The sequence below is a fragment of the Leptinotarsa decemlineata genome, unplaced genomic scaffold, assembly GCF_025532065.1.
Source record: "Leptinotarsa decemlineata unplaced genomic scaffold, Ldec_3_MD MMD2_tig00026336_RagTag_RagTag, whole genome shotgun sequence".
NCBI classification, from domain to species: Eukaryota; Metazoa; Arthropoda; class Insecta; order Coleoptera; family Chrysomelidae; genus Leptinotarsa; species Leptinotarsa decemlineata.
The window spans coordinates 6334440-6358164 of NW_027412692.1; the positions used below are offsets into that span (position 1 = coordinate 6334440).

Here is a 23725-nt window from a genome sequence, read left to right on the forward strand (position 1 = left end):
AGAAGTGCTCACCTGGATAGGAACAGAAATGTACACCCCAATCTACCGGTTGGAATGAGGCTGGACATAGTAGATCACCTCGTGTTGTAATAGAAAGGCCACAGCGTAAGCGCATTTGCGGCGCCGAAGCCAAAAGGACAAAGAGAGCAAAGGAGGCAGGAGTGGCAGCAACTATAAGTACATCTTCCTCCTCCCCCACTTCACCTCTAACAGCAAGGGCACTTCCTGCGGCGGGCGCCAAGAGCTCCGCCTTGAATAGAGGCAAGGAACCGGCTGCCACTGCAGGAAAGCTCTATCACTTGTGCTCCCCCACGGAGGGAACACCAAGAAGGTTGAAGAAGCCGCGCAACGACAGTAATGACGCTGCACCTTCCAAAACCTTCGTGAAGGCCACCGTGAGACACCTCAAGGTTGCCAAAGAGAGTGTGTCTTCGGCGAGTCTTGGTCAACACCTGCCAATATAAAGGAGATGTCTCCTAGTGACCTGTCCACCTTCCTGGAAGGGACAGGATGGACGATGACTCAGAACAACCATCTTGGCAGAGTAACCTGGATAGAGCCGTAGATCGGACGATTGGTGATGCCTCATCTTTCGGATCTTTAACGTCGAGTGGATACAGCTCCTCCCGAGTCCACTTCACCACTCCAAACGAGTAGAGTAAGATCGGAATGGGAACTTTGTTCTTGTCCGACAATTCCGATGACCAGATCTATAAGAATTTGTGCTAATATTTCAGAATGACTTTGTTTCACCACGAAGTACCTAAACGTGACTCCAGTAGCCAAATGGTGTAGGATGCTTTCATCTACGAGTTGTAATATCATCATTATTATTTGAAAATAGCCATTAAAAGAATTTGCAATATTAAATTGTCGCGAAGTAAGTTTGGCGAGTTAAATATGACTGGTCCGGGGTTATTCAATTGAGAAAAATTGTTTTTGGCATGTTTTGCAATCTTGTTAATGACACTCTCCATGTACGTATTGTATATGAAATGATTTACTTTAATATTATAGCAGAAGCAGAGAATTATGTATTACATGTCAGATAAGAATTGATAATGTGCGAAACAATGAACTTATTTCCTTCAACATAATACCATATTTATTTTTCAAACTAAAAATATGAAGATACATTTCAACCAGTTAAATTCCACAGAAACACAATTTCAAAGCCAGATAACTGCTCTGACACTACCGTGATGAAACAAATGCTGGTAAAAATTATTTGTTTTTGGATGAAACTAATGATAATACTCGAGTTGATTGATATTCGATAAAGATGTTCAAAACAAAAATATAACAAGAATTGTACTTCTTCTTTTGGGTAGGAAAGGAAAAACACATGATATAAAAATATTATGCATGAGGACACATATATTTTTTATTGTAACAAGACACAAGCACTAAAGAGTATTTTTATATTTTTTCTGTTTGCTTCATTATTCGTGGCTTATTATGTTGTAATAGGTATACAGACCAATTTATCATCCAATACTGGCGTAATCTTTGTTTAATGTTGATACAGAATTCTATTAAAAATTACCAAATTACATGATAAACAATGTTGGTGAGAGATTGATAATATTTTTCATTGCAACTATTTTGCATTCTGCTTGCATACTTGCAGTTCTATTTTGATTTATTAGAAGTTTATTTATTCTATTCTTGACCAGTCCTTTCAATGACAATCATAGTCAAAAACTGACACTGGCAATCACAACTTGTAATGTATCTAGGTAGAGAGCAATTAAAAAACGCCAAGAAATACAAAGGCATTGACAATTAAAAGAGCTTCAGAACTAAGTTGAAGAAAAACTCGAAAAGTAATTGTGAATCAAAATGTCTACACAATCTTATTGCGTACCCAGATATCAGTTGAGGTTACATTTTCAATATTTGGAACCAATATTCTACATGAAATTGTGTTTTGCAGTGATCGACCACAAAAAAATATACAAAAATTCAAATACAACTTAAAGAAATTGAATCAACAAATAGCAAAGTAATAATTTTTTTCGCAATAGCATTTCAGATTGCTACGAGGGTAAGTTGTAATATTATTGACAAGAAGGTCCAGTTTTGCATTGTAAAATATCCATTAATCTACGTCGTTGCGTAATATCGGAGAAACTGAAATCTATATGTTTATGGTCAAAAACAGATAATCTATTGGTATTCTGTATTTCGCTGCAAAGAGAACAAGTCGTCGCCCAGAACACAGAACTCATAACGACTTTCATGAGCTTTGCCTGATTTATTTCTATCCAATGGAGAGAATTTTATGTTAAATATGTTGATTTGATAGAAACTACCAAATTATATACTATTTAAAAACCGTAACATAGTTTTTGATTATTATTTTTTCAATAAGGCTGCTATGCACAGGCACCGCTTTTCAACTTTCAATTATCACTACGGGCCTTTGAAGGAAAATTTGAAAACCTACAAAGTTCTAATGATACAGAAACTCCCGATTGCTATCTATTTATTTTTACTACTCATTTAGTTTTGGAAAAACAAGGTGTTTTCGTGAAGTTGTTTCAGAAAATTTTCAGTCATGTCCGTTTTGGAAATGGTGCAAAATCATTTATATAGACTTTGCTGAAGGTATGAGCTTTAGTAGGTGTTAAAAAGAATCGTAGATATGCTTCAGGCTCTATATTTTGGAATGCATTCTTGAATGACCCCAATAACGAGAGTTGCATCCGCATTTTTTGTAAAGTGAACTTTCATATGTCCATATAATATTGTTTTCTTGATCCAAATTCACATGTCAAATTCATTATCGTGAAAAATCTATTAGGTCTAAATGTTGGAGCATCCTGATTATAATACAGCTTGTCTTACATTTCGTTGGATGAGCGGCAAAATTTCTCCAAACATAAATTCCGAAATTGTATAATTCCAATGCTCTGGCATGATTATCAATCATTTTTCAATGATTTATGACAGTTTCATAGATTTAATACGTTTTTTGGCAACAGTCTAAGAACTTCTCACTTTCCGGACGCTTTTTCTTTGAGAAAGTAGCATTTTTCCGGCTTAGTCTGGAAAGTTTCTGTTTTCCGGACTAGGCCAGGAAGAATCACATCATTGTTGTCATTGTTAATATGGAAATATTGATAGGTACAGTTTTAATAAATGCAGTTGATCATTATCATAGCAGCAAAATGAAGACTGACAGCTATTTGGCATGAAATTAGTTGACCTCATGATTTTTGAGAGTTTGAAAGGTTTTTGCTCGTAATTATCCCAATAAACTAAGGAAAAAGGCAGCGATAGTGAGTTTGAAAATGTGCCCTACGAAATTTCCTATGCAACATTTGCTACTACAGCACAATTTCTGCCTGAAAACGTTTATGATTTGAACTCGAAATGTATGGATATGAGGAAATGCAAAACTATTGAAGAGAATGTGATTTGTATTATTTAGCACAGAAATCTGAAAGTGTCAAATCAGTTTCCTTGTGGAACACGTACTTATGTTTGAAAGTACTATTTTTATGATCCCAAGTAGAGCTACAATAAACCCTTGCGGGTTGCTGTGGAGGGTCAAATAGACCCACTCACTTTGGATCTAACCTAACCTAACTATTTTTATGAAGAAAAATGTAAACACAGCTTTTTTTTTCAAAGGAAGAATGTTGGTTATGGAGTGAAGGAATCAGAAGTCTTCAACAGCAAGCAGATCAACAATTTCATTAGGGAAGCAAATAATGAAACATATCCAATGCTGAAGGTAATTTCAACGAAATATTTCGATTGCAGAATATAAAAGTATCAACTCAGTTTGCCTAATTTTCAGATAGCAACAAAAATTGGTTAGTCAATGCGTGTAGACGAAAAGAACTATAAAAAATGTCAATCGATTTAATAAATGACAAAAGAGCTTTTATTGTAATTAGGCAAGAAAACCTGCTGTTGTATAAGCAGTATTCAACTTAACGGTCATTCAATACTCTACATAACAAAATATTCGTGAATTACAAAAAAAAAATTAATTCAGGACATTGTTCAAACCCTGACGTTATTTGCTGATAATGGTGGAATCATCACATATTTGAAAATACACGGTAACTGGAAGTTTACCAATGTCGCTGAAGGATGTAAAGATAATTCACTTGCAAACAAAATCAAAATTGCTAAGACCATTCAGAAATTATCAAATGGAAACAATCCTTGTGAAACGAGAATATTACCTTCTTGTTCTGACAGCAACAAAAGATGTCTAAATATATCAAGTATTTCAAACAAATTATATCCCTTCAGCAATTGTTCGAATGTTTGAATAAATATCATTATAAATGTTTGAATTCAAATAAGAATTGAAGTGTTCGAAATTTCATTCTACAAAGAAATGTTAAGAAGAAATGTGTATCATTGATTTGTTATTCTACACGGTTGCCAAAAAAATAGTATACGCAATACGCCTGAAAACAGTTATTTTGGAACTCCAGGAACTCAGTCTACTCGTCCAAAAATACAGTATTTTTCGAACATGTTACGTGAATCACTATCTTCAACGTAACCATAGCCAACTCAAAATTCAAACTGATCAAATTTGCACGATTTCGAAAGTTAAAAATCATCGCGATAGAAACGGTAGTTTGTATCGTCTAAAAGTTCATTTATTTATTATCAATACGTACATCCGAAACACCAAAAGCGAATTATCGGATTATAGAATATTACCACGTGGGTGACCACTAACTGATATAATTATGGAGATGAGAAAGACAAAATATCTTTTTATATGATCCAGATTTTATATAAATATATTAATATATATAATATAATATATAAAAAGTTATATATTAAATCTCGCAAATATTGGAGAAATATTGAAATCATCCAAAAAAGTAATAGCGATGAGTGAATAAGCTTTTGTAAAAACATTTTGAGCTTCCCAAGAGGTATATTGTAATCATGGAAAATTTTTGCATAATTTCAATTATGAATTAATTTCAGAACTTTTTTAGGCTGAAATATTCATCGTATTGACTTGATCAGGATTCCCGATTTGAATACAGCATTTAAGCTTATGTACGAGTGAAAAATATACAACACGCGAAGTCCCAATTGAATTTTTCCGTGATTTATTATATCAAAGCCCAAAATTACTTTTTCCAAAATGTTTTCAATAAAGATAGAAAATGTCAGTTTTTCATCAAAGAAAATACATAGATCCTTCTATTTATCTGGTCTAATTATTACAACATAACATATGTGTCATTATCTTCAATTATCCAAAATATCTTTGTATCGTCAAAAAAAACTAGTGATCCTAATGATAAAAAAGAAGTAAACCTAGCCCGGTTCCTTGGGGAACTCCCGAATAACTTTTATATAAAAAAGAGATTTAGTGATAAAATCCAATAAATTTTTTTCCAGATTTATTCTCTTTCATTACAGGGAATCTAGATTTTCTCTATTTCAATAAAAATAATTTATAGAGATCAAACTTATGAGAATCCTACCATCAAGCAATATTTGTAAACGAAAAAGAAAAATGAAAAACTCACCATTCTGAGTCCTACAATGTAACACTTCGCTTGATGTACGTAAAGTGATTTAATTTCTAATCATAGCAACAATTGAATTTGTTATCACAAAATACAAGTGGCAACAACCTTAGAGCTTTCATCTTCCAAAATCAATAAGATAATATATCAATATCTATTACAAATATCGGCATTATTATACAAATCACTGATTAACCTACTCTATGGGTAATTACTCCATTGGCATAGTTACAGACGACTTTATCTATATCAGTGGCAGTGATTCTATAGAAGCGCGTTCTTAATCTAACTAAATCATGCTCATGAGGAAGATTTCAAAGAAGTACATGAGACTGTTATTATCAAGAGTTTGTCATATATTGTATCCAGATATCTGTGAAGGTTCAATACCTACCTATGTGGATAATTAACAATCAATCCATTCCCAAGAGAATTATTCAATCAATTTCCCAGGTGATTCAAATAACAAACTCATTTTCAGTTATTTACCAAATTCTGAAGATATTACCCCGATATTGATAATGTTCTGAAAAATCATGAAAGCAAGTGCAAGAACTAGGTATGTCAAAATTATACAGTGAAATAAAAATTCGATGTAGGGATTGTAATTTGTTGGACAGACATCCAGGAAATTGATTAGCCAAACATCGAAGCACAAACATCTCATGTTTGAGCTTCGATATTTTGAAGCCATTTTCAAGAAATTGATGTGACTTAGATTGAACCGAGATATCGATAGGTGTTTGGTGGTATTTATATTGACGGGAGCTACTGACGGGAGCTCATTAATAATAGTAAATAATAATAAATCTTTATTTCCCGTTGACAGTTACATGTATGGGAATTGTCAAGCCTAATTCTAAGGTTATTAAAAGCATTTTAAAAAATAAAATATGAATTTAGGATAAGATAGTATACATTAATTTTCAATTGAAAATTCGCAAAGCGAATAAAAACATTTCTCCAATGAAAAATGTTTGAAGTCTCTCTTGAAATGTCTCACAATTTTATGCTGTTTGATGATATCTGGGAGTTTGGTAAAAATACGTGGATCTAAAAAAAGGTTCAGTACCCAACACAATTGAATGCGAAACTCGTCGATATATTATTAATCTCGAGCAAAACTGAAGAGGGATATGATGAGGCATATGAAGACACCAATAAGAGATACAACTCAATGTTTAAAATATGTTTTTCCGCACCCCTACGAACGACAACCCTCAGAAGTCGAATCTTGTGCGAGCTAAGGACTAACGAGGTCTTACCTTTTAATATGTGATTCCGAACACGTTAATAATGCTGATAGATACGCGGACACATAACTACAAGAATCAAATATGTAACAGCGATAATAGATCAGAATGCTTGTGACGAATAGTTGATCAAATTAATGTATAGAGGAGTAAACAGATGGAATCTGAAACTACAGTTCAGCCAGACATGGTGAATAATTAATGATTTCAATGATTTTATACTCAACACAGCTACAAATTTATTAAAAGATTTACCAAAATCGAAGTTTTCATGCAAACTGTACTATAGCGGAAGATCTCAGTCTATTCTTGAAAGCCTGGAAACAATTCTCAAATTGAAAAATAGAATAGGTGCAGTAGTGATAAATTAATCAATAATATAATGATGTGTTATGCCTATGAATTAGCTCTGTATCTCTTGCATATGATGAACAACTCACTATACAATGGACAATTTCCAAGCAGTATAAAACTGGCACTAGAAAAACCTAGCGCAAAGTAGTCATTTGTTGCTCTTCTCGAAAATATTTGTGACGCCATGTGCACTCGACTTCTTGGATTCTTCTACACACACGAATTGCTAAGTCACTCACAGCATTGGTTTTAAAAAAGACACTGCAGTCTATCACTCTATAGAAAGATTATTGCAGGAAATGAATATATTACTATATATATGCGTATATTTTTAGATTTGTCACACGCTATCATGCTAGAAAAACTAGATATGTCATAAGAGGACCAGCTCTGAATTGGATTCGGTCTTATCTTATCAACAAAGAACAGTCATGAATAGAAATGAGTACTTCCCAGAGACAGGTACCCTCTCAGTGGGTATTCCTCAGGGTAGCGTAATAGGTCCATTACATTGACAGTGAGCAAATCAATACAAATGTGCTCTGTGCAACAGCTGAATGAAGCGCAGAGGTGATTCGCTAGAAACCAATTACTATTGAATAGAGAAGAAACAAAGTCTGTTCCAGTATGGAAAAGACGTAAATCTATGGAACAATATGGTAATTCTGGCAAAAGATTTCTGTCAAATTTTGTTGAAATGTATATCGAGCAAAACCTAGATTGGAAGACACATATCACATATATGTGTGATAAACTGAATTCGGTGCAATTTGTGATGAGTGATGAGATTTTAGCAAGCGAGCATTTGAATGATATTGTCAGCTCAAATATATACAACACAGAACAGTGTCCAATATCGAACCCTGTGTCATAACAATTCCAATTGCACTTTCAGGGCGTGTTTTAATGGTGAAAACAATCATAAACGAAAAATTTTGTATCACAGTTGTGAAATAAAAACTAGACTAACTTCAATAAGGAATATATATTGCGAAATGTAAAAAAAATAATCAATTGATCTCATGCATTGATAGGCATGAGAGCTTCATCTTTATCTACAGTTTTCTTCGTCTTGAAAAATGGCGTAGCAAAACTGATGGCTGCGGCAACAGCAAATAAACCTCCTGCTACAAAAAATGAAAAACGGTAGGATTGAGTAGCATCGTAGAGGGCGCCACCCATCGGAGATCCGATAAGAGCAGCAGAGCCACGGAATAAAATAATTAAACCAAAGGCATTCGTTAGTTTATCCAGTCCGAGAAGCTCCACCAGAGTAACGGAAGTCAATGACATGAATCCTGCTGAAAATAGAAATGAAAAACCACAGTGCACTTGTAATTAGTCTTCACTGTACTATTTTACTGAAATATGAGGTGTTTTCCTCAAAATGAAAGACGAGCTTTTGAAATTTCAAACATAGCTTGCTAAAATGCGATAAATGATTTCAAAAATGGGAAAAAGAGCATCAATCTTTCAAGTATCTATTTATCTTATACTGGTCAAATTTCATTTCAGGTTTTAGTATCTTCCATATAAACTCCACTAATTTCAGTTGAGCCACTATAAGTGTATTTTCATATCCAGAAGACCAATAGTAAATCGTTGGAATTTTGAAAATTCTTTCGAAATTTCCTAGAGCGACTTCTCAGTAGGAACGTTTGTGAACTTTTTTCAGTCTTAGTGGGGGTAATAGTGATCTTCTCGTTTGCAAGATGTCAAAGAAGTGGTTCAAAATTAACTATTTTCAATTTCAGAAAGAACCCTCAGGAGTCATGATTGCAATCTCTTCGAGACATCTTGAAGTTTAAATGAAACTTTCACAGACGCTCGAGGACCTGAAATGTAGTTTTTTTCTTTAAAAGCAGCATGTATCTCTGTCAGTAACTATGAACTATGAACCTTCGCAAATTTTCCCAACTTTTCTCAAACATTATTTTGGAGGAGATATCCAAATAGGAGACCTCTGAGGATAAGCAGAGATGAGTATTAATTAGGGCTCTTCATTGTGATGAATTTGGATGAATGTCACTTTTCATGAAGTTTTCTTTCTGCGAAAATAAGAAAGACAATTTAGAGATCAGTTACTTTCAATGTTTCCTGCTAATAACGTATTCAAACTGGGTAAATTATTTTTTATTGAAAATGCTCAGTTCGAAACCAGGTATCAGCTGGAAATCAGATCACTGTAAACTTTTTCCAATACATAGTATTAAGACTGGTGAACTTCAATTTTGTGAAGGTCACATAGTTTGCAGCTCTGCCTGAAGACACCTTACTCTACGATACGGAATTATTTCATTATAGATTTTATATAATATAGCTGAAATAAACAAAAGTATGCTATACTTACAGATGCCGATACCAAAACTGATAGAAACTATAACATATGTTACATAAGTGTGACAGAAAGGGATGAGGACAGTTGAAACTGCAGTCAGGCTAATGCATGAGTTGAAGAGTAGAAGAGAGTCCACTTTTGGTGAATCTGCTATAAATCCAAAAAGAATTCTACCCACTGTATTCACTATACCTATGAGAGATAACAGAGAAGATGCATTACTGGCTTCGATACCCTGTAACAAAAATTAGAAACTTTGTAAATTGTTTGAAATATCCTCAAGCAACTGATACATTTTGTCAAAACGAGTCCTTAACTATGAGATCATACAGGCATCAATAGGAACCTGAAATAACCAATGTTAGTTTAGGATCCACTAATAGCTGAAAAAATCCACAGGTAGGTTTTTGGAGATCGACAGTTGGTGCTCTTGATTATCATAGAAGATAAATAGTCATTGTTGCTCAGATGGCTCAAAAACCAAAGAAGGTTCAGGATGTGGAGTGTACTCCAGATCACTAAGCCTAAGGATTAAATGGGGAATGGGAAGAAATACCAGCGTGGTCCAAACAGAACTGGCTGGTATCTCAATCGCCACAAAAGAAATAACCAAGAAAAGAATTTCTGACAAAAACATAACAATCTGCACTGATAGCAGACAAGCACTATTAGCCTTGAACAGACACCGTGTTACTTCAGGGCTAGCACTAGAGTGCCACCAAGATTTAGCCAAAGCCTCGGTAGATAATAACATTATCCTGAGGTGGGTTAAAGGGCACGAAAGGAGTAAAGGTAATCGCATTGCCGACTCTTTAGCCAAGGAAGCGGCTGGACTAAGAATTTTAGGACCAAGTGGCAAGTGATGACTTCGACAATTGCGGAACTAGTCAAATGTTACACCCATGCTCAATCTTTAAAGAGATGGGATGAAATCAAAGGATGTAATCTTGCCAGGATCACCTTGGGCGACCCTGGGAAGCTGGCGCCGAAGAAATATCTGGCGATGACCAGGAAAAATCTACGCCTTACAGTAGGATTTCTGACTGGCTACTGTCAGCTAAGGAAACACCTACATAATATGGGGCTAGTGGACACACCTCTATGCAGGATGTGTGAACAGGAAGATGAGACTGTCAGGCATGTCCTGTGCGAGTGCCCGAAGTTATCGTCAATAAGAGAGTGTGTGTTCGGCGAGTCTTGGCCTACACCTGCCGATATAAAGGAGATGTCTCCCAGCGACCTGTCCACCTTCCTGGAAAGGACAGGATGGACGACGACCTAGGAGGACAACTCCTCGGGAGGATGTACAATGGGTCACATGTGGCCTAAGTGCGTGGGCTTACACTCACCCTCCCTACTCTACAGATACAGATACAGATAGTTATTGTTGCAGAATTGGTATGGATACGTCAGGTAACATTTGTTATTTCAGTTACCTATAGAAGGTATCCGAATGTATTAACTTGTATTAACTTGTGTATTAATTATTATCGGAAAATAGTATACGCTAAGCGATCTACACAATGCACTGAACAGGGATGACCCCAGATTCCTAGAGAGGGACAAACACAGGAAGCCAACGAAGCAGAACCAGAAACCACCCCCGAGACTCGGTAAGTATAATTTTGATAAGTAACATTTCGTTTTCAGGTTCAACGAGAAGCACACGACCGCGATCTCTTTTCAAAACAATAGTCTCCGGTTAGTTTTTGGAAACCCCATGCAAAAATTCAGTTAGGAAAGTCAAGATAAAACAAACAACAGATCAGAAAGTAAAAGCACCTAGAGGCTGACTTTTGACCAAAAGAGGTCAGATGTCAATCTTGCTGAAGTGCCCATCAGTTAGTTGAGGAACGCTCGGTGGGGGTGGATGGACGAGATGGGATGTTCTGCCCACATTAACCGTGTGGAGAAGATTTCAACTCGGGGCACTCTACCTGGGAGGGGCATGGGGGAAAAATTATTTTTTCCATTCAATTTTTCAACTTCGATATCTGGCAATATGAACATTCTAGAATGCGGACATTAGAGCGAACTATTCCTTTTCAAGATTGGAATCTGTAATTGCGATACAAAGTTTATTCACTATGAAACATTAAATGCCCTCATGTTGTGAATGAGTAGTATTTGATTTAATTCATGTATTAATAACACTTTATAATGAATATGTGAGTTCTCTTTATGATCTTTTTAATTGACATTTATTTGACAACTTGATAATAAATTCGACTAATGATGTAACGGGTGTACCAAATATATAAATATATGTAATACACAACACCTCAGTTTATCAATTGTGAAAACAACTGCTTCCAGTGTGTATAAGAACATCAAAATCGTAGAAACTTTTCATTAAACAACATGTTGACAATGTGAACTATCAAACGATAGTAATGTCATCATTTGATCTCAGAATCTAAGAAATAGCCGACAAGTGATATTTGTTATCTCTGATTGAAGTATAAAGTTACCTCACTCGTTTCTTGATTTTGAACAAGAAAGTGGTACATGTACCAAGTTGGAATGACTAGCTCTTGATTTGCAAAGAAAAGGGGTTACCAAATTGAACGGTTTTATTTGGACGCCATCTACACAGTTTTAATAGGGTTTTACATCCCCAACCTTGAAATGAATCAATGAACGAAAATAATGAATCAGTATTAAAATAAATGGTCAGTGTATGAATGAATCAGAGTGTTCATATTCTTAATTTTTTTTCTCTTTCCAATGATGACTTCAATAAAAATGATAACAAAATACAAGGTCTTGCCGTGGGGTTTAATGCACTTTAGCTTACAACAATTTCAGAAACCATCAAGAAAACTCAGGCCTTTTGTTTCACACTCCTTTGAATAAAGACTTCTCTGATTATTGAGATCTGGGACTCCAGCAGTACCCATCTCAGACCTATATTTTACAGTGTAGCCAGACACGTTCAAGACAATTTCCTTTTGTTCAATTTATTGCTGTTTTTATGCTATTAGTGGTTCTTATACTTTTATTGGTTATTACGCTTTTTATGATCGTATCCAAATACGAAGCCAGACACAGAAAATACCTTTTGAAAACAAATAGAATTGTTATCGGTTCAAAGTTCAAGCAATTCTACCGCCTGTTACATTAGACATTAGGTACACAAAGCCCACCGATATGAGTATGATAATTCTATGAGTACATATCTCTCTCTGTACCTCACTTCTGACTCTACGTTACACTTCGCTATGAAAATAAAGTATATGACTGAACAGAAGAAAAATAATATCTGTCGACATCAATTTGTGTTCCTAATCATAACATGAATGAAAATTATCAAAATAAACAATAGGTGAATGGGTGTCAGCATTTATTTGGATCTGTGAGAGTATAAAAAAAAAATTGGTATGTTACAGTCTGCAAGTTGGAATTGACAAAAAAATTGTCTTTGTATTCATATTGTCTCGCAAACAGTATATAATGAAAAATGGAAGAAACACGTTTACAATTCTCTCTTCCTTTTTTACTTGTTGAAGAAGAGAACGCTATATAAAAGTACTGGTATTTTATCGACGAGGCATGTGTATTCTTTCGTCGTCCCAAATGTATTCCAATAACTTATGTAAAAAATGCGAAAATTGATTTTGTTATTTTATTTGTCGCTAAACATCAAATCCATATATTTAGTATTTATATGAGAGTGAGTTGTTCAGAATTTTTTGAAAAGTAAAATTTCATTGATAATTGATATTACTCACTTCAATTTTTGCACTTTCTATTATATAGACGAACGGTATGTAGAATGCAATCATGCAAAAAATGCTGGAAATTCCTTGAACCATAAATACAGGATTCTTCAATAAACTGAAATCCAGTAACTCGCTAAGGGTATCGCCAATACTTTTTGGTAGACATACTTGTTTAGCTGAAAAAAGTTTGGAAAATGAATCATTATTATAAGCTGGTTCTTTTATTGCTTCAGGGTTAGTTTTCAACAAAAATATTCTCAAATATGGCCAAACATTGATCTTCGAAGAACTCACAATGGAAGAACTCCACTGTTGTTTTCATGAAAATTCAAAAGTTTTATCGTACCTTAGCACTCAAGGAAAAGCAAACTTCAGTTTCGAATAAGTTGGCCATCGACGGTGCCATCAACAAAAGTTAGTCGCACATCTACGATTTCGGATAGAAGTTCTTTACAATGAAAAGTATTATCTATGTAAATACACTTATTTGCGTAACATCCAGGTCCAAGAAATGATACAAATGCGAAGGTTATCGAAGCAACAAAAAGCAAACCATAAGCATAAGTTTGCGGGCTAGTATGAAGTAGACAAGTGCATAAAAAACAATACTTGCAACAAAAGAAGCACGAATACACAAGGCAATCAGCAAAAGATACACACACTTATAATTTTGGATAACAGTTTATTTGTGTTCACGAGATCACTACTAGCACTACTACGGAGGCAGCTACAGCTACCTATTGATGACTTCATGTATTTGTGCTTCATTTTGCATCATCGGCTACCGGCTACATTATACTGATTAGTGCCAACTACCACAAAACATATTTCAATGTCTTTTGTCTTTCTTTTTACTGAGTGCTGATGCCTGAAAAACTTTTTCTTAGATTTATGGCAATAGCAAGGGCAGTACATGTCCTGGAAATACTATCTGAGGAGATGGAAAAAACGTCAAATAGAGTATTTTTTTACAACTGGAGATATTTCCTGTGAGGTTAGAAAGTGGTACTCGTACTTAATAATATAAAAATATTCTATTTTGAATATAGCACAATGACAAAGTACCAATATTCATAGGTTATGGCAGCTATGAAGAAAAAAAAGTGCTCTGCAATAAGTGAAGCATGTAGTAAGAGTTGATAAAAATAATATTGAAATTTGTAGAATGTCCGATTCATTCAGTGCTCCGATTGAAAGATACTCAAGAGTATAAATATCTATTCGAACTTAAATTTGAAATTTGGAGAGTACTGTTAAAAAAATAGGGTGAGTGTTCAAATTTTTTGGGCTGAGTACATTCGATTAGCGATTTTTTTATAAGATCATTTGGCTCATGGCATGCAAGTTTTTCGAAAATTTTGGGAATGAAGCGTGTGGCAGCAAAGTTCGTTCCAAAATTGCTGAATTTTGACAGGAAAATTGTCGCATGAGCATCGCTCAGGAATTGTTGAATGACATTAATAGCGATTCAGATTTGTTTGAAACAGTCATAAATGATGACGAATCATGGGTATATGGTTGACATTGAAACCAAAGTCCATTCGTTCCAACTGAAGAGCCCAGGAGAGCCAAGACCGAAAAAAAATCAGGCCAAGCTCGGTCAAAAATCATGGTTTTGCTCACTCTTTTTTCCGATTACCGCAGAATAGTGTATCAGGAATTATTGCCACATGGTCTTCAGTAATGTTGAAAAAACATTTCATGACTTTTGCATCACGAAAAGGTACCTCATTGCTTGTTCGTAATTTTTTTGTCAAAAACAGCATCGTTATCATGCTTCATCCACCGTATTCACCAGATTCAGCTCCCTGCGACTTTTTTCTGCATATCAGAACTGCTTCGAGAGTTGGAAAAAATGCTGTATGTGTATTTTGAAATGTGTATTATATCTGATGTGGACATCTTCGAAGGGAACAAACTAGAAATTGGTGAATGAATAAATATTTTTCGAGAAAAATGAAAATTCACTTTTGTTTCACCAAAGTAGTATAGTACACTTACACTTTGATCTTGAAGTGCTGATGACGCTCTGCCTATAATTGTTGAGCGATCCTTGTGATTGGAATTCCTTCAGATTCGTGAGTGACCCCGAGTAAAATATGTCTTTTCTGCCTAAGGGTGGAATGACATCGTTTTTTATGTCTACCGATAAGACCGAATTGTATACGGTTTCCGTTTCTGACGGATCCTGAAACATAACAGTCTTGTGATTTGACGTAGTTGATGTAGCCACTTGTAACATTCGAACAATCATTCCATTTGATAACTTGATCTGTCATTTGATAGAGAAATTGCAAATAATAATTACATTACTCGTGTCTTATAGCTTGGTTATGTTGATGAGCTTTCTGTTCATGAAATGTAAAAGAGTGAAATAAATACACTAATTTTTGTTTGAAGGTGATTGACAATGTTTCATGATGAATTTCACTAGTTCGGACTTCCATTGTCTACTATATAAAATGATTTGAAATCTCTGAAACAACTAGAAAAGAAGAATTGAAAATGAATAGCTGAAAATAACAATTATATTAACCAAAATAAACCTGAAATGAAACAATAGTGATTTTTACTTGTATTTTATTTCACTATTGTTTCATTTCAGGTTTATTTTGGTTAATATAATTGTTATTTTCAGCAATTCATTTTCAATTCTTCTTTTTTAGTTGTTTCAGGGATTTCAAATCATTTTATATAGTAGACAATGGAAGTCCGAAGTAGTGAAATTCAAATACATTAATTTTGCTTCAGTCATTATTCTCATAACTTTTTTGGCTAATAATTCTAAAGACTTCGGATGAATTTCCTCCAATAGTATGTCATGATTATGGAATCTACGGAAATAATAAGACCTGAGAGTGACTGAGAGTTTCACTATATGATTAAGGAAACTAGCACTATATAATTTATATAATTTGCGTCCCAATGATTTTAAATGAAGTGGCTAGTTCAATTTGTTCTCAAAAACAAAGATCACGAAACTAAAGATATCACACATGATTTTACTGGAACAGCTACAGTTCATCAGAAAGAAAACACGAAACCAAATAATTTTCTAGTGCGCTTGCATCAATCTTGATATAAGTTGGAATTATGAAATTTGTATATTATGATGATGGAACCAAGGTGACTGAAGGTACAAAAAGTCATCTAAAATCTCAATTCATCTTACAGTCTGACAAATAAAAATATATCGTATAAAAATTCATTTTTGAAAAAGTATGACTAATGAACGAAAATTTCCAAGAAGTACTCGTAAAATGTTCATTGGTTGAATTTTAGTTATAGGACTTGGAAATGGGAATAAACACCTCTGAAGAAGCTATTGAATAGCGAGACACGTGTTCCGTTTTTGAAAAACTTTTCAGTAAAAATCTCACAATAGTGTTTTTCAAATGAGAGAATGCTTTAGAAGTGAAATCAGCTTGTAATTTTCTGCTCCAGAACATTTTCCTACGGAAAAAACGTTAGTGGTAACCTTGACAAAACTAAACTGAAAATATTGTGAGGATTGTTGGCAGATTGCTGCTTTTTCTTGAAAATTCAAAAACAAAGCCCTATTTCATCAAAAACATATCGTAGTATTTTGAAATTGAAAAAATGAAATGGATGGATATGAAAATTGAATTCGAGAAGCATTTTTTCCATCGATAAAAACAAGAGATAGTAGGTATAGAATGAGGAATAATAACAAACTATTGGAATTTTATGTAGGAAATATTTTTTACTCACTTCACTGAAATTTTTCCAAGAAAGAGCTGTTTTGGAGGGCACTTTTTGTATGGTAGTAGTAACGTTGGTAGGTTTCAATTCTAAAGGTTTCATCAGAGACCCAAAAATAGCACAAGTCAAGATAATTCCAGCAAAACATAAATTGGTACCTTGAAAAATTTAAGAGAAAATAAAATTCTTAATATTCTCAATGCTGGTTCAAACATAAGTTTCATTCAATTTGCAGTATTTCCATTTTATGTTTAAAAATCTGTTTAAAATCTGTTTTTCCGTTAACCAGCTGTCGCACACCTACGAACGACAACCCTCAGAAGTCGAAACTTGTGCGAGCTAAGGATTAACGAGGTCTTACCTTTTAATGTGTGATTCCTAACACGGGAAACCTAGCAACGTAATTTTGAAGAAGTATAATAATAATAATATAGGTCAGCCAATTGAGTTGAAATTTTGCATTTTGCTACGTGACGTCATTCATTTTATATACCATATTCAAGATGAATCCAAATGGCAGAAAAAATGGTCGTCATACGCTTTTCGAATAGTTATAACTCAGTGGAGGTTAGGGATAGTTTGGTGATGTTCGAACAAATGTAGAAACCTTGTCTAACGATAACTGAAGAAAATAAATGGAAAAAACAAAATGAATGAAAAAAATACTTGAATATATTACATTAAACAATGTATATGACAAAAGGCTCGTTACAAAATGTATCTGTGTAAATGAACAATACAATATGTAACTTGATTTTTACATAAGCGTTTTTCTATGAATCATGTTATGTAATGAATTCATGGGTTTGATTCAATTGAAATTCATCTCCTTCTTTCAAGAACACGTAAATGAAAACTTGTTTTTTAAAAAGTTTTCAACTACCGATTTATTTCGTTATCAGCTTTCGTTCAATTCAACCAGATATCAAGCGATATCCCGTACTAGAACGTTATTTCGATTGAATTCATCAGTATTATCTAGGTATGGTAGTATCCACTCTTAAGAGATGCTACTGGCGGCGAATGCAAGTTTGAACAGTCCTTCCACAAGAACGGAAATAAATATACATTACATTTCAACTGTCTTCTATTAGGAATGAGCTGTAGAATTCCTCTTCTGAGTGATATCTCATTTGAGAAAGAAAATCGTGAAAAATAAATAGATAAAGGTGAGCAGTTGGCTGCAACATTATATTTTGGGATTATCTACAAAAGTGATGCGACAAAAAACTGGAACATTTATTAAACGGAACCCGAGTAAGATACTGTTAGATGTTTACTATAACATAATTTGGCTGAATAAAGTTGTTTTGAAGAAACAAACTTTTGTTTCATGTCGTTTTGTGTTGGGGTTGTCTCGAAAATATTAGTTGTTTGCAATTTTTTTTATTTTTTTAATATGTATCTAATATGTCTGATGGTTTTCAAAATAGTAATATTATCAACACGAAAAGAACTGCTTTTCGAGCACTGAAGAAGAATTTCATTAAATTCAAAACGTCGGTAAGAAAACAATTGTTTTTTCAATAGAAAATTGATCCTGTTACCCAACCAACACTTTTTCACAAAAATTATAAATAAGGGTGATAGATTTCTGTGGGTTGGGACTTTGTTATTGTGAATTTTTCCTCTTTCTGACTCATTTCTAATTTTTTTGGTATCGATAGTTTTTGAGTTACAAACAAAAAACCTAAGGCTTCCTTGTTTTTCATCTTAACTTGTTGATAACAAATGCAATTTTTTGTGTACTGCAGAAATTGTAATTTTCTTTACGTAATTCTGAATACAATGAGCTACCGCTAATATTTTCAGGAGCTTCATGAATGCCGTTATCACTTAGTTTATACTCTCTGTAAATATTTACAAGTCTTGGTTAATATCTCACCTTTCCAACCGTAATTATTTATCAAATATGTTGCCAACGGAGGAAAAGCAAAAGCTCCAAATCCTGAACCACACACACAAATACCAGTAGCCAAAGATCGTTTGGTTTCAAAATAATATCCAACGCATACGACAGCTGGCAAGTATATCATACCGCAGCCAATACCACCAATGAAACCGTAAACTATCATCAACGTGGTTATTGTTGGACACAAAACTGAAACAGCGAATGCTACTGCTGCAATGATGCTACCTAGAAAAAAAATAGGTATATACAAATTTGGATTTTCTTTATCACAGACGTCTGACTGCTTTTTTACCGTAAAAAAAAAGATTATCAATTTGACACGTAGGTATGTATCATTGAAACGGTAACATATTCAACCTTTATTATTTTGAGATTGCCAAAAAATTCGAAACTGAACTTCATCTTTGAAGAAATAAAAGAAGTATCGACAACCTGACTTTTATTTGACAACTAATATGGGGTCTTCCAACAGGGACTTCCGAATTTTGAGAATTGATAACGGTCATGTTGTTGGAGCTACATCTGTCAAATTAGTTGTCATTTATTCAGTCCATTTCGCTAAATCACCATGGACAGATATAGCAACACGTGCAAATAATAAAATTGTTGTATATAAATGGGTGTTCTGTTCGGACAACGTACCGCGCGCTTAGGCCATTTTACGGTGGCCATAATCGTCCTACCGAGAAGACAAATCGCAATGTGGTGGATAAATTTGAGTCCACTAGTTCTGTGAACGATCGGCCTTTCGCAGACTACAATTTGTTGAACTTTGTGTCATGAGTTGGACCTGCACCCGTACAAAATTCAACTGACCAAGGAACTGAAGGTAAACTACCATAGACAACTACGTCTGTTCGCTATGTGGGTTCTTGAAAAGTTGCAACTGACCCTAATTTTCATCGAAAAATCATCTTCAACCATGAGGCCCCTTTCTGGATGAATGAGAACGTGAACAAACAAAATTGTCGAATGTGGGACGATACCAATCCATATGAGATGAAAGAGTCCAAAGCATCCCGAGAAATTCACTGTTCGGTGTGAACTTTGGGCTGGCGGCGTCATCGGTCCACATTTCTTCGAGAACTACATTGGTCAGGCCATCACTGTCAACGGCGAGCACTATAGGTTGACGATTACCAATTTTCTTTCCTGACTTGGATAATCTGGACATCAATGACATGTGGTACCACACAGTTCATGTCACAATGGATATTCTGCGATACGAGGGCATGGTCATCACACGTGTAGCTGATGTGAACTTGCCACCGAGATTATGCGATTTGACTCCATTAGACTTTTTCCTGTGGGGGTTTCTCAAGTCGCAGGTGTATGCGAATAAGCCACAAACCAGAGCGGTCATCGAAACCAACATAACCCATGCCAACGACCAAATTCAGCCTGTTTTATGCGCCAGAGTTATGGAAAATTGTACGTTTCGGAGAAGAAAAGCCGTGGTGGACATTTGAACGATGTCATATGCCACATAGAATTGCATCAATAGTTCTTTCAAACGAATGAAAAATTTCAATTATATATCACACACACACACTTTGTTTTATTTAAATTTGAAGATTGGAAGTGCTTAATGAAAGACTCTATATATGAAATCCAAAATATCCACGAATGAATTTAAAGACTTCTCTTCTCCCATGATATTCCACAATATTCTTTAACGAGAACGTATCGAATAGAAACTTCGATTTCAAGAAAAAAAACCTGTTAAGTTGTGGTATGACTACAAGGATGATTTGAACAAAATTTCAATGTTGGTTTACATGCTTACTGTCATATTGCTCTGGAAGATCAAAACTGCATCCACTATTTTGAAAATTGAATTTTGTAATAGAGATCCTGAAAGAAGAACAATTATCAGTTATTCGTGGTATTCGATGAGTTAACAATGAAAGATATTTTCAAATCTTTCATTGTTTTAGAAGTTCTAATTCAGACGTGAGAGATTGAAATATCCTACTTCACATAACCATATTCAGACATCAGAGAGGAATAGCATCTTTCCTGAAAGGATGTATACACATCGATCAAAAAGGTTAAAAAAATTCCCAAATCGGTTTAACAACCATGAAATGATATTAGCATTGTTAACTGGTGATTTCTCATAGGATGTTTCTAAGTCATGTCAATGAGCGGTTGACATTGAGTGACGAATGGAAAGAAGGTATGGTAAAGAAAACTACTTCCCTAGAGGAAAATCATACCCCAAAATCATACAAAATTCCACCACTCCATGGTGGAATTTTGTTTTATTTTCACGAAAAAATAAGTAGAAGGTACTACTCAGGAGAAATCCCTCCTAGTGGCAAAAGGTTACCAACAGTTTTATGTAATGATGTAAATGAATACTCACCCGTAGAATTTATTGTTGAAAGAGACCTTCAACTTTGCGTGTTCTTCCGAAATTTGGATATCGTGTATAGCGTTGAGTTCTACGACAAAACTTCGTAGTGCAAATTGGTTTTTATTGAATTATAACAAATGAAACAGTACTGAAAGTTCATATGCCTTTTTTCATATCATTTGACCATCTAGTTTCTGGTGAATAATTCAAAAACAACAGCTGTTATTCCCAATTCGAAGAAATATTATTGTAGTTTTCCAAAATGGAAAACTTCTGTAAATTTCAACCAACCTTGTAGGTCTTACCGTTTCCGAAATACCAATAGTGGGATTAGTATATACTTTTGGTGGAGTCATCCGATACACTACTGTATTCTCTTCATTGATCAATCATATATAACGAATTGACAATTCTACTGAGGCCAGTACAAGTATCTTCGAGAAACTACTCTACAATTTAGAATAATTTTAGATCTTTAACTTCTTGAGATCCCTTTCCATTTGTTTGTCAGTCCGTGAACAAAGCGTTTCACGGTATACTCTTTCCGATAGTGGTTTAATTTATGTTATTGGTTGATGATTTGATACTAATGTTGACTCATTAACTCATGCATGATTAAAGACAAACACTACCTGTTATACAAGCTGTCCGACACCCGAATTTATTGGCGAAAGCACTTGCTAGGGGTCCAGCACACATAGTGCTTCCAGTGAGAATAGATCCAACCCATGCGGTAGTTCCTTTGGATTCACCGTAGTACAGTACTAAATCGGATATACAGACCCCAAAAGAGTACGAAATACCGTCCACCATTAAGTTACACATGAAAGAAGCCAAAACCACTATCCATCCATAACCACCATCAGGAGGGCCAGGAATTACATCTACAGGATCTTGTTCTATGCCGAGCACAGTTTTTTCTTTACTGGTAGTTTCGGCTTTTACCTGAAAAAAATTGTTAGGTTATACAAGTTCATTTTATATATGATGATGAACGGATAGATTGAAACATAGGTAATTTTATGAATACTCTGACCCATTCCATATCTTCCAAAATGAAAAACTTATTTTAAAATTAGAAATGTGTGGTATGAGAGGGGTTTCTCTCAGCTGAGAGAGCAATTTTATACAATAGAGGAGTACCTCACTATTTGATGCACTATCTGTGAGTTTTTCATATTTTCTTGTGAGCTTTATAATGTTTTTATAAGTTGTAATACTATAATATGTTTTGACTAGTCTGATAAGTTTTGTACCATTGTGTAAAAAACGAAGGCCGCTGTGAGACACTTCAAGGTTGCCAAAAAGAGTATGTGTTCGGCGAGTCTTGGCCTTCACCAGTTGATATAAAGGAGATGTCTCCTAGTGACCTGTCCACCTTCCTGGAAAGGACAGAATGGACGATAACCTAGGGGGACAACTCCTCGGGAGGATGTACAATGGGTCACATGTGCCCCCTAAGTTCGGTGGATGTACACTCACCCTCCCTACTCTACAGATACAGCGATACAGATCTTCCATAGCTCATTCATTATTCTTTTCCAATCAGTTCACGATTTCACTTACTCGGCTATTGTTGCTTATTATAGTGAAAATCACAATGAACTATAGTGGTAAACTATATTGAAAAAAATCGACATGGACTTTCATCAAGTATCGGCTAGTTCCATTCTTTTCCAGTTTTATTGATAATATTTGAATGAAATCAACAAAATATCGCTAAAAGAAGTTCAATGAAATTGAAAACAAAACTCACCATTTTGTACTCTAGATAGTTAATGTACCCAATGAAAAATTGGTGGAGTGAATTAAGTCATTTTATGTTATCAATGAGACAATCGAAAACCTTATCATTGAAAAACAAAAACAACCTTGAATGTTCATCTTCTGCAATCAAAAAGATCATAAAGTGTTGAGTTTTGTAAATATCGGTACCTATTATTGTATCTCTGAATCCCTCCCTGGGTAATTTTTGCAAATTCTCAAAACATTGAATCCATATTTCAATGAGTATAAATACCCCTTCCGATAATGATAAGGAAAGTTAATTATAATGGATCTAGTTATCAATGCCAGTAGACTACCACTATAAGAATGGAACTTAACCATAAAACAGAATAAACCACTTTTGGAATCTAATATTCTAGTACAACTATAAATATAGTTCCCAAGTTTCATCGATGATGAGTAATAGTATACTGCAAGTTTGTGAATCTTGTAAAAATATAGATCGTTGAACTTTGAGTTGAACTTTGAAGCGATATACAGCTGTAGATTCACTCATACTTTTGACACATATCTCTCTCATTAAATCAAGTAAAGGTACTAATATCCTCAATAGTTTTCTGATATTCCATACTATCAAAGTTAGCTGTGTCGGATGGCATGTTCAATACATTTTCACTATTTTTTGGAATCGATAGTTTTCAAAGAATCTTAATAAGCAATTGAAGACCTTTTTATTTTGAATATCGTATTTCTTCTTGCAACAAAACCCTTTACTTGAGCCCAAACGAGTTCAATGGATTGAGTTCGCAAT

The 23725-nt window shown here is 34.5% G+C and overlaps 2 protein-coding genes across 3 annotated transcripts in view; both read right to left on the reverse strand.

Moving 5' to 3' along the window:
* Positions 1–5676, reverse strand: part of LOC111517944 (monocarboxylate transporter 14) — a 29049-nt gene extending 23373 nt beyond the window's left edge. The window contains exon 1 of the mRNA XM_023174248.2: positions 5526–5676. Coding sequence (XP_023030016.1) covers positions 5526–5528 — 3 coding nt within the window. The 5' untranslated portion in view covers positions 5529–5676. The remainder of the gene's footprint in view (positions 1–5525) is intronic.
* Positions 5677–8098: 2422 nt separating this feature from the next.
* LOC111517956 (monocarboxylate transporter 14) lies at positions 8099–23053 on the reverse strand. 2 transcript variants are annotated; one of them, XM_023174262.2, is made up of 8 exons: positions 22943–23053; positions 21819–22131; positions 18801–19052; positions 16925–17073; positions 15194–15380; positions 13202–13368; positions 9483–9705; positions 8099–8433 (listed from the first exon to the last, which is right to left on the reverse strand). In XM_023174262.2, the coding sequence occupies exons 1-8, from the start codon at positions 22943–22945 to the stop codon at positions 8153–8155; spliced, it is 1575 nt and encodes a 524-aa protein (XP_023030030.2). In that variant the 5' UTR covers positions 22946–23053; the 3' UTR covers positions 8099–8152. The 2 variants fall into 2 exon arrangements, with proteins under 2 accessions (XP_023030030.2, XP_023030024.2); XM_023174256.2 differs by lacking the exon at positions 22943–23053 and adding an exon at positions 22669–22823.
* Between the last annotated feature and the right edge of the window lie 672 nt (positions 23054–23725).